Source organism: Centruroides vittatus, unplaced genomic scaffold (assembly GCF_030686945.1).
Source record: "Centruroides vittatus isolate TY-2023 unplaced genomic scaffold, ASM3068694v2 contig_900, whole genome shotgun sequence".
Lineage (NCBI taxonomy): Eukaryota > Metazoa > Arthropoda > Arachnida > Scorpiones > Buthidae > Centruroides > Centruroides vittatus.
The window spans coordinates 866,775-879,762 of record NW_027122591.1 but is presented as its reverse complement, the minus strand read 5'-3'; the positions used below and the strand labels follow the sequence as shown (position 1 = coordinate 879,762).

The 12,988-nt window shown below is 34.5% G+C and overlaps 1 protein-coding gene across 1 annotated transcript; it reads right to left on the bottom strand.

The window, feature by feature from the left end:
• Positions 1-6,829: 6,829 nt before the first annotated feature.
• Positions 6,830-11,266, bottom strand: LOC136984011 (uncharacterized). Its single transcript, XM_067280919.1, has 4 exons — positions 11,234-11,266; positions 9,970-10,057; positions 9,078-9,410; positions 6,830-6,918 (listed from the first exon to the last, which is right to left on the bottom strand). The coding sequence occupies exons 1-4, from the start codon at positions 11,251-11,253 to the stop codon at positions 6,868-6,870; spliced, it is 492 nt and encodes a 163-aa protein (XP_067137020.1). The 5' UTR covers positions 11,254-11,266; the 3' UTR covers positions 6,830-6,867.
• Positions 11,267-12,988: the final 1,722 nt, after the last annotated feature.

Sequence of the window (12,988 nt, the reverse complement as noted above, 5' to 3'; positions counted from 1 at the left end):
GTCTACGAGATCACAATATACTGCCATCGTTCAAAGAGCATGTTATGGGGATTATTGGAAACAGATTACCATAGATGAATTCCGCTAAAACAGAGGAAGAGCTGGAGGGCAAGCATTAGGAGCATATAGAATGTAACGTATCATTCCTAGTGAACCATTGATGAGACCTCCTTGCACACCCATAAGTTGACTCAGCATGATTCTGGCATTAACTGAGAGATTCAAATACTTGGAGAGGCCAAGAGCTGAGTCATCTTTGGACGAAGGCAGGGCAATATCTGGAGTGTTTTCAGATGCTATATAAGCAACAGGGTACCCAGTTGACTGCAAGTAGTCTTCGTTACTTTGTTTAACTTGCTCGTTTGTTGGATATAGCCATTTAGAACTGATCAAGTTCATCTCTGGATAAATAGGCTCCATTTCTTGTCGTCAGAGTGTTCAGATCTGTATCAGAGAAATCACCCGAAGCTAGATGTTGTAAGACATCTGTGAAGGAACTATCAGCGCTATTTTGTCTATGAGAATTACTAAGTTCAATGAACTTCTCAAAAGAATCAAATGCAAATGTAATGTAATGTCCCAACAAGGTAGGAACCTTGTTGGGACATTACATTACATTTGCATTTGATTCTTTACAAAAATGATCCGTTTTTATAGAACTGGAGATAGGAGTTTTCCTTTAGTATGGATCATTTTTGAGAGTTGAAATTTTAATCAGTTCGTCCTTGAGTGATGATGAGTCGTCCAAGAAAATTTCATCAAGATCGGACAACTCATTCCAGAGTTATTTTGTTGACAAGGAATGCACGAAGTCAAGTATTAGTCGTCACTACGCTCCAACAATTACATGAAATAGTTTCTACATATCAGTTTCTGTACACTTCTAACACACAGGTCACTTACAAAACATGTGTTCACACGTTGAAACATGTCTAACTAAGCTTGTAGTTGTAAATGTACAGTACTTCTAAACTTTTTGCAAGGTTCGTTGTGAAATTTGAAATTGTCAACAAATATAAACAATAATAATAATAACAACATATCTATGTTGTTATTATTATTATGTAAGTCAAGGCAATTCAAGCTGGCCGGTAAGTATTTAGCTTTTTCGATCAAAGGCATTAATGGAATTAATCTGATTTTTTCGATGTTTACAATTCATATTTTGTCGTTAATTGTTGTAATGGCGGATCTCGGAAACATCAACATTTTTTGGGCAAAAGTGTGCTTCAGGTTTTTTTTCCATTTTATAGTATTGGAATATCCCGAATTTAATTGTGACGAGAAATACTTCAGTTGGTATGTTTGCCACGAAGTTTTGTATGCAATCTGCAGATGCAGAGTGTTCGAAATGTGATGGTCGTCGTAAAATTAAATCATCGAAAGGATCGTGATTCAGTTTCTTTTAGATGTCATAAGTACAACAAGATGTCATTTGAAGTAATTTTTAAACGTAAATTTGGGGGAATTTCTCGGGGAACTACTTTTTCGTTTATTTGGCATCTAATTTGCATAGAATGCACGTTGAGCGTCAGTTGTTTGGCTGTGGACGTGAGTAGTCGAACAGCTGTTGACAGGGCGAACTTCATACTACACATTATGATTGTTTCGTAGTCTAATTTTACCGAAGTGAAAATTGGATGGACCTGGAAAGGTGGTCGAAATCGACGAGATTGTTGTGAGCAGAAGGAAAAAACTAAGAACGGTTCGACCTGTTTGTTCAGCATACGAGTAAGTTTTATCCAGGAGCGAGACGTGTTTTAGTTTGGAAAGAGCCAGATATTGTACCTTCAGTTCTGAAAGTAAGTGCCAAATAAATCCGAAAATCGTAAGAGGAAGAATGTAAACTTGTATGTTAAGAATGAGAAAAAAGTTTCTACCACGGAAAAGGACAAAGTTACGATAGAATCATCCGAACCATGTTTTTTACCGAATAAATCGGAGAAAAAGAATTAGAAATACGTCAACGGTGAGTGAAAGATTATTTCTTTAATTAAATGCCGGTGTAGTAAGTAGCTGCGCCGGTCGCCATCTTTATGGACGTCGCGTTCACAAACAAGATGGCGACCGGAAGTGTCGTCATTGGGACTACCTAGGTAAACTTATACCAAGAATTCTTATAATCAATTATAGAAATTTACTTTTTTTTTTTTTTTTTTTTTTTTTTTGAAACGCTTGGTTATTCTATACTATAGTATATCCAAGCGTTTGCAGTGATTCTTAACAGGGGGGCCGTGGCCCCCTGGGGGTTTATAAGAAGTTTGCCGGGGGGCGCCAAATTATGCAATATTTCCTTCGGAATATAATAATAAGAAAATTGATGTATAACCGAATATCGTATTGAAAAGTGAAATAAGAAAGATAAAGTTTTCCTATTTAGTTTTTTTTATTTATTTTTTATTTCTTCTTACATACAACTTTGTTAGTACAGAAGAAATAAATGCGAATACGCTACTTATACCGCAGTATTTACTTCTTTTATTCCAAAGCAATTCTAAGAAACTATTAATGCTTGGAATTTTAAAAATAATTAGGAAAAACAGTAGGCTTTGAAAATTTAAATATTTTTGCAAAAGATATGCAAAATCCTTACGACAAGTGGGCGTTTTAGTTTTAGTTTAGTTTTAGCATCGACATTGGATCGATTTATCGACATGTTTCTTATTTTATTTTCTGTTAAAAATTAATGAGTTTTCATGTTTACTTGTGAAGTTTGAATGTTATTTAATTAAATAGATAATGAAATAATAAAGTTATGATTTACTTATATAAAAAATAAAGCAATAATAAAAAAATCAATTTATTATAGATAAATTATCAAACATAAATTAATATAAATATATTATCATAAATTATCAAAAAAATGGGGGGTCACAAAAAAGTTATGAAATATTTGGTGGGCCGCGAGTATAAAAAGGTTAAGAACCACTGTTCTATAGATATAGAATTTCGGGACTTTACGATACCCTACTTTTGGACCGGAGACCAGAAATAAGAAAGTTGTCATATTTACGATTTCTTGCCTTTCACAATGCATTTTAGAGTTTTCCACTAGGTGGCGCTGCTTGTAGTTCAGTATTAGAGCCCTATATAAACAGAGTATGGCCACTCTAACGTATGGACGCCATTTTGAGGCCAAAGTTGCAGTGTCACACAGTACTGCTTAGCATTTAAATGAGCAATGTTAGTTAAAAACAGAGATTCAGAAAGAAGTTATATTAAGTTAAACATTTTTAGAAATAATTTTTAATTATGTTCGGAATAATTGTAGTTTATAAGTGATAGACAAAATATATAACAATAACAGGGCTAGAAGCAAAAAAGTGAATATATTAAAAAATTATATTTAGTGGATCACATTTATTCACAGCACTATTGCAATATAAATAATCTGAAAAATATGTATTTAAATTTAAAAATATAATAACTAAAGACAAAAATTATAAAAAAAAATCAATAAAGTTTATTTTTCAACAAGAAAAACTCAAGTAACATAGTGTAACATAGTAACAAATAGTGATTCTCTGCATTTTTTGCAAGGAATGCAGATAATTACTAAATATCAATCATTTATTAATAAAAAGGGTAATTTTCCTGTTACAGGGGGTGTTCTGTAGTCGTCTTTACAATGTCCGTAAAGAGGGAAGAGGCGAGCCTTGTTCAATTAACATTTCATAGCCTGATCTTCCACAAGCAAATTTTAACTGCAGAGCCTTTCTTATTGTATTATTTTGCAATTTTATTTTTCGTGTTGACACGTTTCCAAGGGCTGTTATTTGATCAGGATTGAAAATTAATTTTATGTTTGTACTCTGTGTGTTGACTCTAGACTTTAATTTTCTTATCTCTTCATAGAGATCCTTATTCTTTTCTGCACTCTCTTAACTCTATGTAATGCATTATGCAATTGAGATTACAATTCATTAATTTGTTTTGATTTTGGTGACAGTGGCTGGCTAACAAGATTACCAGAGTCTTGAAATACTGGACCAGATGTCTCATTGTCTTCATCTTCATTCGTGCTTTTACATTCTTCAGCATTTTCTTCAAAAAGAATCAAAGTATGCAATAAAAAAATAGAATATTTAATAAGAATATTTTAAATTTATATTATAAATATACCTGTACTGGACTGCATAGATGTCATAGGAGATAATTTGTAGCATAACTGTGGTTCGAGGTCAGATCTATACGCTCACAATTGTTTCTATGCCCTGTTTTTGATTCAGAGCATCTTCTCTTAGGTGCAGATCTGTGAGAAAAAAGTGTAGGACGGCATCAAGCTTCAGCAATCTTCTTCCATCCTTCCTGTGATTCTCACACTGATCTTTCTCAAAATGAACCTATGAGAGTTAATTGTAAACATTCACATCACTAAACCAATATACTTATAAAGGTTAAAATCTATTAACAGACTTAATACTCTTTAGCTTTAGTTTATTAATGTGCAATGTACAGTACAATTAAATAGGTAGGCAAAGCAGAAGTCCTTTCTCATAAAAATTCTGATTCTTACCTCATAAAATTCTGATTCTTACCTCATAAAATTCTGATTCTTTCTCATAAAAATTCTGACAAAGTAATGCATGTTTTCCAGGAATCCATAATTTCTTATTTTCATCCAGCCTGTTTTCTTTAATCGCCAATGCTTTTTTCCTAGCTTTATCACTTGGAAATCGATGCAGTTTGAATTTAAGAGCTCTATTTTGAGCAATTAATGGCTGATCAACCCGGCATGATCTATTTTTATGTGGTAGCTTTAAGAGCGATATAGATGTATCGATAGATCTAAAGGCTAAAATAATAATTTCTAACGTCAGTATAGCAAAGTAAGAACTAACTTGATGTTTAGAATCTATTTTAGATTGGAACTACCTGGTATATAAAGTTTCGAATCCTGTTATTTATCGTAATAAATAGCTGATTGACACTCACTTGTCATAAGCGGATCGGAAGCTGGCCTCATAATGGCGTCCACAAACCACGTGATCGGCAGTAGCCAATCATATTTTGACCCCCAGTTGACCATACTCTGTTTATAGAGGGCTCTATTCAGTATATATATATATATTTTTTCTGTTCAAGAACTACCGTGAATCAATAGAGAGGTCGAGGCGCACGTATTCAGCCCAAAACGTGAACGGCGGACGGACAAGCGCCACCATCTGGAAATTCTATACGGTCGATAATGGCATTCGCTACGTCTAGAATGGCGAGTAGATCTACTCGGCTTAAACTTCATTTTTTTTGTGTTTGTGGTTTAAATTATGACGTATTTTTTAAAAATGATGATTATTTAAGCATTTACGAATAAAATTGTAAAGAAACAGACGATTTTAATTCAGAAATTATTTAATTATTGGATTTTTTAGCAAGTAACGCGAAGTGCCTACAGAATTTACATATATTTGTTTTCATAATAGCTTATCTTAAGGTAGGTTTGTTCTTCCACGGCATCTTCTACCATCAACAGTGTAATACGTTTGTAAATTTTCTAAAAATTAATTTTCCGAGCTGCTTTCGAATTTACATAAGCCACTACTTTCCTCGACAAAAGTATGAGGTAGTCCTATCGTCCGATCGTGCGGTAGGAGACACGACGCTAATTAAAAATAATTATTTAGTGTTATTAAACATCCTATAAATACTTTTAAACAATTTAATTTCTTTATTTACCTTTACTGGTAACCCTCGATGTTAAATGTATTCGCCATTTTTTCAACAAATTTCCCGTGAGTCAATGCCCGACGTTCACTGAGCCACGTGATGTTGTGAACGAGCGCCGTAAGGTCTTTTACTTGGACTTAAAACGTCAAACGTGTACTTCTGCTTGCCGTACAAGTTTAACGTTTGTACAGTACTTGCGCCTCAACCTCTCTAATAACTAGTGACGTTAAACACTGGGCAGCCTGCCGACGGCTCCCCTCCGGGAGGAATCCGTCGAGAGCACGAACAGTCGAACGCACCTAGTGGAAAACTAACTCTAAAATGGCGTAGAATGCATTGTGAAAGGCAAGAAATCGTAAATATGACAACTTTCTTATTTTTGGTCTCCGGTCCAAAAGTAGGGTATCGTTCAACTCGTCTCGGTCCCGAGTTCAAATATATAGTCAGTCCCGAAATTCCATAGGAAGTAATCTATAGTACACCCAAACGCTTTGTAATCTCTGCATTTACGAGGAATTTCATCTATGCTTCTACGTACGGTACATTACTATTACTATTTACTTCTTTACAAACTAGGGACTGTCCATAAAGTATCACCACACTTTTGTTGACATTTTTACTTCTTCTCCCCCCATTGCCCAGTTTGTCCAAGTTTCCGTAACCCTCTCCAACGGATGTCCAACAAAACCCAACCCCAAAATCTTTATACACTTTATTATTCATAAAGTATAACATTTAATGAAATAAAACGGACGTCTATTGAAGTTCAACCCCTCCCCTCTCCCTTGTCTGACTTTGTCCAACTTGCCATAAATAATAAATCGGGTTGCGATGAGCTTGTGAAAAAGCTATTTACTAAAAGATATTTAATAAAATAAAAAACACTTTTTAAAAAATAATTACGGAAAATCGATATAGTCTAACCTCTGAACAATGGCCACTGATGGGAATATAAAATAATAATGGCCGATGTTAAGAGGTTATTTTGTATGCATTTCAAAGGGAAACTTTCCTGAAAAAATGGCCGCCGTTTTTGGAGGTTCGAATGTATTTTGTAAAAGACGACACACTTGTATGATTCACAAATAGAAATCGCTAGAAAGGTTTATTTATAAAGACTTTTTAAACTTTATTGATATTAAGCACATTGTTTTTATAATTTTTTTTTTCATATGAAACGTTAACGGAGAGAAAGTACCATCAAAAACTTTTAACTCTCGCAGCCGATGAAAAGGAGCGTTCAGAAAGAGACTAAAAAATAAAACAAAATACAATTTTAATAAATGTTCTTAATTCTATTTTTATTATAGTATATTAATATCTTAAATAAATAATAATAATTGGATTAGGTAATACTTGGTTAATCTATGAAACCAGAATGGTGCCGGATTAACGAACTTAGTTAAATATCACTATTCCGTCTTAATCATTGGCGTGACTACTCCAACGCCAAGTGAAAAAGCTCGCTTGGAGAAAAGAATTTCTTTATAAAATACTGTAACAAGTTATATTATAAAACTAGCTGGTAAGCCCGGCGTTTCCCGAACAAAAAATAAGTACAAACATTAAGATTATTAGATTACTTCGTACTTCTAATCCTTATATTATATTATAATATTTGATTTATATAATTACAAAGGTTATCTTACGTAAGGGTTCATCACACCGAGTGACCAATCTAACACATTTTAAAAATTCTTTCAATTGTGTACAGTAGACGAATAAAGAGTTTGGTTATTTCAGCTTTTTTTTTTTTTTTTTTTTTTTAACTCTTTTCGCCCTGTGGGCACTAAGAGGGCCTCTTTTAGTAGGTCCATTATGGGTTCGGCCAGGCCCACAATGGGGCGACCGGGTGGTGAGGGACGGGGCCCGACATATCCGAACGGACCACCCCCCGAAAAATTCCTGGGGATTATTCGACCCGTTCGGATTCGATCCCGGGTCCCCCAGAGCGGTAGGCTGCCACCTTTACCGCTCGGCCATCCGGCCATGGTTATTTCAGCTTACCATTATCATGTTTATCGCGATACTCGGATGGTATGAAATGGCACAACTTTATTGCTCAAGTAGACACCAATTGAAAATATATTTTTTTCCTTCACAGCCAAATATCAAATGGTAATCTGCCAAGGAATCAAATTTCGCGAAAAGTGGATCAAATATTTAGACTTGGCACCCTGGAAAACCACTTAATACAATGTTACCGACGAGCACAAAATAGGTTTCATGTAATTTTCCAATTCCAATTCAACCGTACCACTGGTCCGATAGAAAGAAGGGGCTTGAAGTAATTCGCCCAAAATTACGTTGACTCCTCCCGGAAGAGAGGACAGTCAACGACCACTAATTAATACCGGTCTACTATTAATCTTTGAAAAGAGATCCGTGCTGGGCAGATTGTGATGGCCACACATGTGATCATACTTGATAACCTTAATGTCTAAAAGACTTCATAAGACTTGTTTAAATCAAAAAATCTTGTAAAAATATGAGAATAATTACTTTTACGTGATAATAAAGTGTTTATACAATTTGTTGCCAAAATTTAAACTACGTGGGAAGTATATTCTCGTAAATATCGCATTTATAGAAAAATTATTGGGCTGCAATTTGAAAAAATTGTAGACCTATAAATTCTGACCATCTGTAATCCTTCTTTAATCTCGAGAAAGGAGTTAGATAGGTAAAAGTCGAGACCAAATGTGGAAAGCTAGGGACGGGAGGTCTAGAGTAAATATATACAAACTTCTGGTCCAAACCGGAAGTCACATTAATTCAATTTAAAATTTTTCCCTGAATGGTGCTAAATAGATGACTGGCATGACTGTATGGCTAACAGGTAAAGTATGATGTGCAGGGACAAGAATTGAGAACATTGTAATGAAAGGTTACAGCCCTGCATTGTGATGATGTCACAATAAATAATTGCTCGTTAAAGGTATTAATATATTTCCACTTTTAAAAAAAATAAGAAGAAAGTTACCTCTTTTCCGGGCTGCAACCAATAAAATTGTTAAATAAATGCCTTATCTAATTTTTAAGGTATTTTCTGTTGTTTAAAATAATTTTAATTAATTAAAATTAACTGGTAACGAGCTATTATCTATTGTGACACTGTCACAATACCGACCCTCAATTTTCAATAATCTTTTAGTGTAAAAATCATGTAACTTCCGGTCCAGATCGGAAGTTAGTATATAGTTAACTGGGCCTCCGGTTCATAAGTTTCCCATATCTTGTATCGGTTTTCGTCTACCTAACTCCGTTCTCGACATTAACGAAGAACAGACAGACAGACAATGGGAATTTATGGGTCTGCAATTTGAAAATTGCAGCCCAATAAATTTACGTGATGCAACGTCGTAGAAGTATAAGGTGGTCTTATTTAAAATACATTAAAGATGACTCACTATATTCAATCTAGCAAAAAAGTCATCTCCAGTTTCAAATAATTTATCTTCATCTTCCCGTTTTTCAATGTGTTTTACATCATCTCTTCTGCACCTCTGACTTTCTTGGAGGTATCTTTCTAACATATCCACTTTTGACCCACTTATTATATCCCAAAGTTTCAAATGTTTGACTGTTAAATCGTAAATCTTAGGTTTACGTTTAAACACTGGTAGGGCATGTGTATCATTTATTCCAGTTTGATGCAATGTGGGTAATGAACCTAATTTCATCTTCGGTTTATCCCACTTTTCCGAATTTTTGTGATATGTCTGCTCCTTTCTGCAACCTCTCTGAAAATTGGTACAAAATTTTAAATTATTATTATTATTATTATTATTATTATTAAGGAGTAGAGTCTACTCAAAGATCTAGAGGAAGAGAGAGAAGGCATCGGAAGACCTACAAAGTAATTAAATACTGACCCAAACCTCTGAACAACGGCCATTGACGAAAACATAAAAATGACCATCTTTGAGGGTGGCCACTGTTTGGTGGTCGTTTTGCATCCATTTTTGTTTAGCGTTCCATAAAAATGGCCGCCGTTCAGTGGTGACTATCGCTAGAGGTTTGGCCGTATTAGATCAGGCGATAAGAGGGGGGAAAAGTGCTGAAATTAACATTTAAAATATTCAAATTTGCTTTTAATTTCATTCAAACTCTGTGTTTCTTAAAGTAAATTTTAAATTAATTGTAATTAACTGAACGCAAAAGGGTTTATTTATTGATAAACTCCTTGTTTTTGTTATTTAATTTATAAAAAAAAAATTATAAACAAAACATTTTTTTCAAAGATTTATACAGATACATAAATTTTAAACATATGTTCGTTTCCAGAAAAGTGAAACTAACCTGTTTCTGAAATTTTATATTGACATCAGTATAAACTGAATTTCCTGAATTCTCCGCACGTTCCTTCTTTCTAGAGTCATTTTTAATTCTATAGAATAAGATTAATAGCAGTTAGAAGATACTTTAAATTATCACCAAATTGCTATATAATGTAACTAAGTTACAATTTTAGCTAAATTACATGATGTACTGTACAAGATAATGCACATATGTAAGACATTAATTCTCCATTTTAACAGTAAAACTGAATCGATAATTTAATACAAGGAAGTAGAACAAAGGAAATAAAAATATAAAACACATAAAATGGTTTTTAAGCAATTTATGTTAAAGATAATTCTTAATTCTTACGACTTTCAGTAGTTTGTCTTAAAACGTGACGTGTTAGTCGCGAATCCGTACCCGGTCACGTGGTTTCGGTTTTTTCCCGTGTGTCTAACACCTAACAGGGATCAGTTTTCCATAGAAAGTCCTCCCGAGAGAGTCATCTCCTTGATCACTTGATATTTATCCAATTCAGTTCCAGAAATGTCAAGCCACATTCAAAATCACCTGGCTGTCCCAGGTGACTTTAGGCCTAGCCGAACCCACGATAAGTATGGAAAAAAGACCCTGTTAATGCTCACAGGAGTAAGAAATGAAAATATGAGTCATAGACAGGTGTATGTATACTGCTCGAATCTACATACACAGTATTTACAGTGTATACATACAAAACTGTATACGGCATACATATGTAGTATACGTACAAAACTGTATACGACGTACAGTACACTACCTATGTATATATACACAGTTTTGAGTAGGGTACATATTTTCATCTCTGATTATATATACATTTTGGAGGGTGCCAAGGGACCTCTCCCCCCCAAAGAAAAAGGAAAGAACACTAAAAAGTTTTCCAAAAATATTTTCTAAATATTTTTATTTATTTATATTGTGTCGTGTCTTCTATTTCTATACTATTCATATACTACTTATGAATTAGCGGTCACATAACGGTGGGAATTTTCGTTGAATTCGCATTAAAAAGTTTTATACCGGTTTAACTCGGCCCCTCCACGGATAAATGCTGAGTGCACAACTGTACACTACACATCACACACATCCACTCACTCACACACAAACACACACAATATACAAAATGTGGTGTAAACATTAGTTAACCATGCCATTCTGTTCTTTTTATCATTAACATAAATTAGATGAAATAAATTAAATTAACCTATTCAAAAGTCAAGATAACAGCAAAAATTTCACTTACGCCAACATTTTCGAATCCATTTCATCGGATATCGCTTATGGAATTCGAAATTCGAACCACATTCTTTTTGAATATTCGAAACCAACGGGTTGTCGTCCGCCGATTGGAGGAGACGTTCCCCATATATAATCGTGGATGACGAAGGTGGAAGAAAAATTCCCTCATCTTTAAAGATGACCACAGTTCTGGAACGTGTGGTCATCTTTAAAGTCGACGGCCTTCTTATTCAACGCTGCTTTGTTTATTTCTAGCAGCTCAAAGTAGCGGAGCTGCGCTCTGTCGGACATTCGGTGGAGGACCCAGGTCCTATTCAAATGGTCTTCCACATCCGGATCGGAGGCATAAGATGACTGTGCGGTGGAAAATCAATCCATTGAAATGTCCGTATGGTGTTCTTTTATGCGTGAGGCGACTGTCTGCCGGTGCTCCAATGTATTCCAACGCCTTTCCGGTTCGATCGTCGATAAGGGGGATGGAGTATGCACTTCGCGAATGTTACCAAACTGATGAGTGTTTGGTATTTCTGACGAGAAAAGACGTGTGGGCTCTTTTTGCGGGCCAATTTGATAAACACCAAGTTGGCCTACAGTTTGGCAACATTGTGAATAAGTATGTTCTATAAACATCCTCTGTAATCAGAATAAAGTATTAACTGTATCAGAATGAAGTATTATCTGACAGTAATAACTGAATAAAACTATCGCTTTCGACAGTTTCCTGCTAGTAATATCTAATTCGTCGCTCAAATTCTAAGCACTTATGTCAGTTTCATTTCTAGTATTGTCAAATAGTTTATTTTGTAAATGTAAGCAATATTTCATTCTTTTCTATGGGAATGCTTCATAAACAGGATTATAATAAAAAAAACCAAAATTGTTACGTAAGTTAGAATCGTGTGAACGGAACTGCCGAGTTTCCTAGCAACTGGTCAAACGGCCAAGAAGTAAATAGCGAATAAACAAACACTGTCAAACATTCTCATTTATCTGTATATACAAACATTTTTATTTATATGTTTGTTTGTTTATTCACTATGTATTCGTAGGCCGTTCGACCAATTGCTACGAATTCTCAGCCGTTACGTTTACATACCCCTAACTTAAATAATGTCGTATATTCCACCCCAAAATATCTACTGGGTTTCTGTAAATCAATTCATTTCTATCTCCTTCGATTTGCTGCTATACACATACCGCCATCTATTGCCAGTAAATTTAACAAAATAATAAATATAATTCTTATATTTTTTAAAATTATATCCTTTTTATATTATATTCACTTAATTGCTGCGACAATGATATAGCGCGTCTATTTTGAGCTATTCGCATTTTTCACCGGATGCTCGCCCTCTGGTGTTTAAAAACAAAACTATTCTATCTGGGTAGTTTGATTCATTCTTGTGTATTATCGGCAGTAAAGATGAATAGCAGTAGAAAAAGCAAAGCTTTCTGTTGCGTTCCAAATTGCAATTTCAAAGCCTCAGGCTGATATAAGTTTTCGTATATTCCCACACGAAAAACACATGATTATTCGGAAATCGGTCGGTTATATTTATGAGCTGCTCTGAATTCTTCTGAAAGAGTAGATTAGACTGTTAAGAATGGGCGGTTTTCTCGATTGTCCAGCTTTACATAAGTTATGCTGTCAATTTTAAAAGATATTTTCTTAAAGTTTAAAATGCCAGTAATTTTGTGTGGGACACAGGGTCGGATTTAAGCATTTCGAAGCCCTAAGCTGAACTCTGTAAGTCCCTTT

Excerpts from the sequence above, each read along its gene's own strand:
- LOC136984011 (XM_067280919.1), bottom strand. The coding sequence starts at position 11,253 with ATGGATTCGAAAATGTTGGC. Across the intron at positions 10,058-11,233 it reads ATGGATTCGAAAATGTTGGC|AATTAAAAATGACTCTAGAA; the intron begins GTAAGTGAAATT and ends CTTATTCTATAG. Across the intron at positions 9,411-9,969 it reads ATATAAAATTTCAGAAACAG|AGAGGTTGCAGAAAGGAGCA; the intron begins GTTAGTTTCACT and ends ACCAATTTTCAG.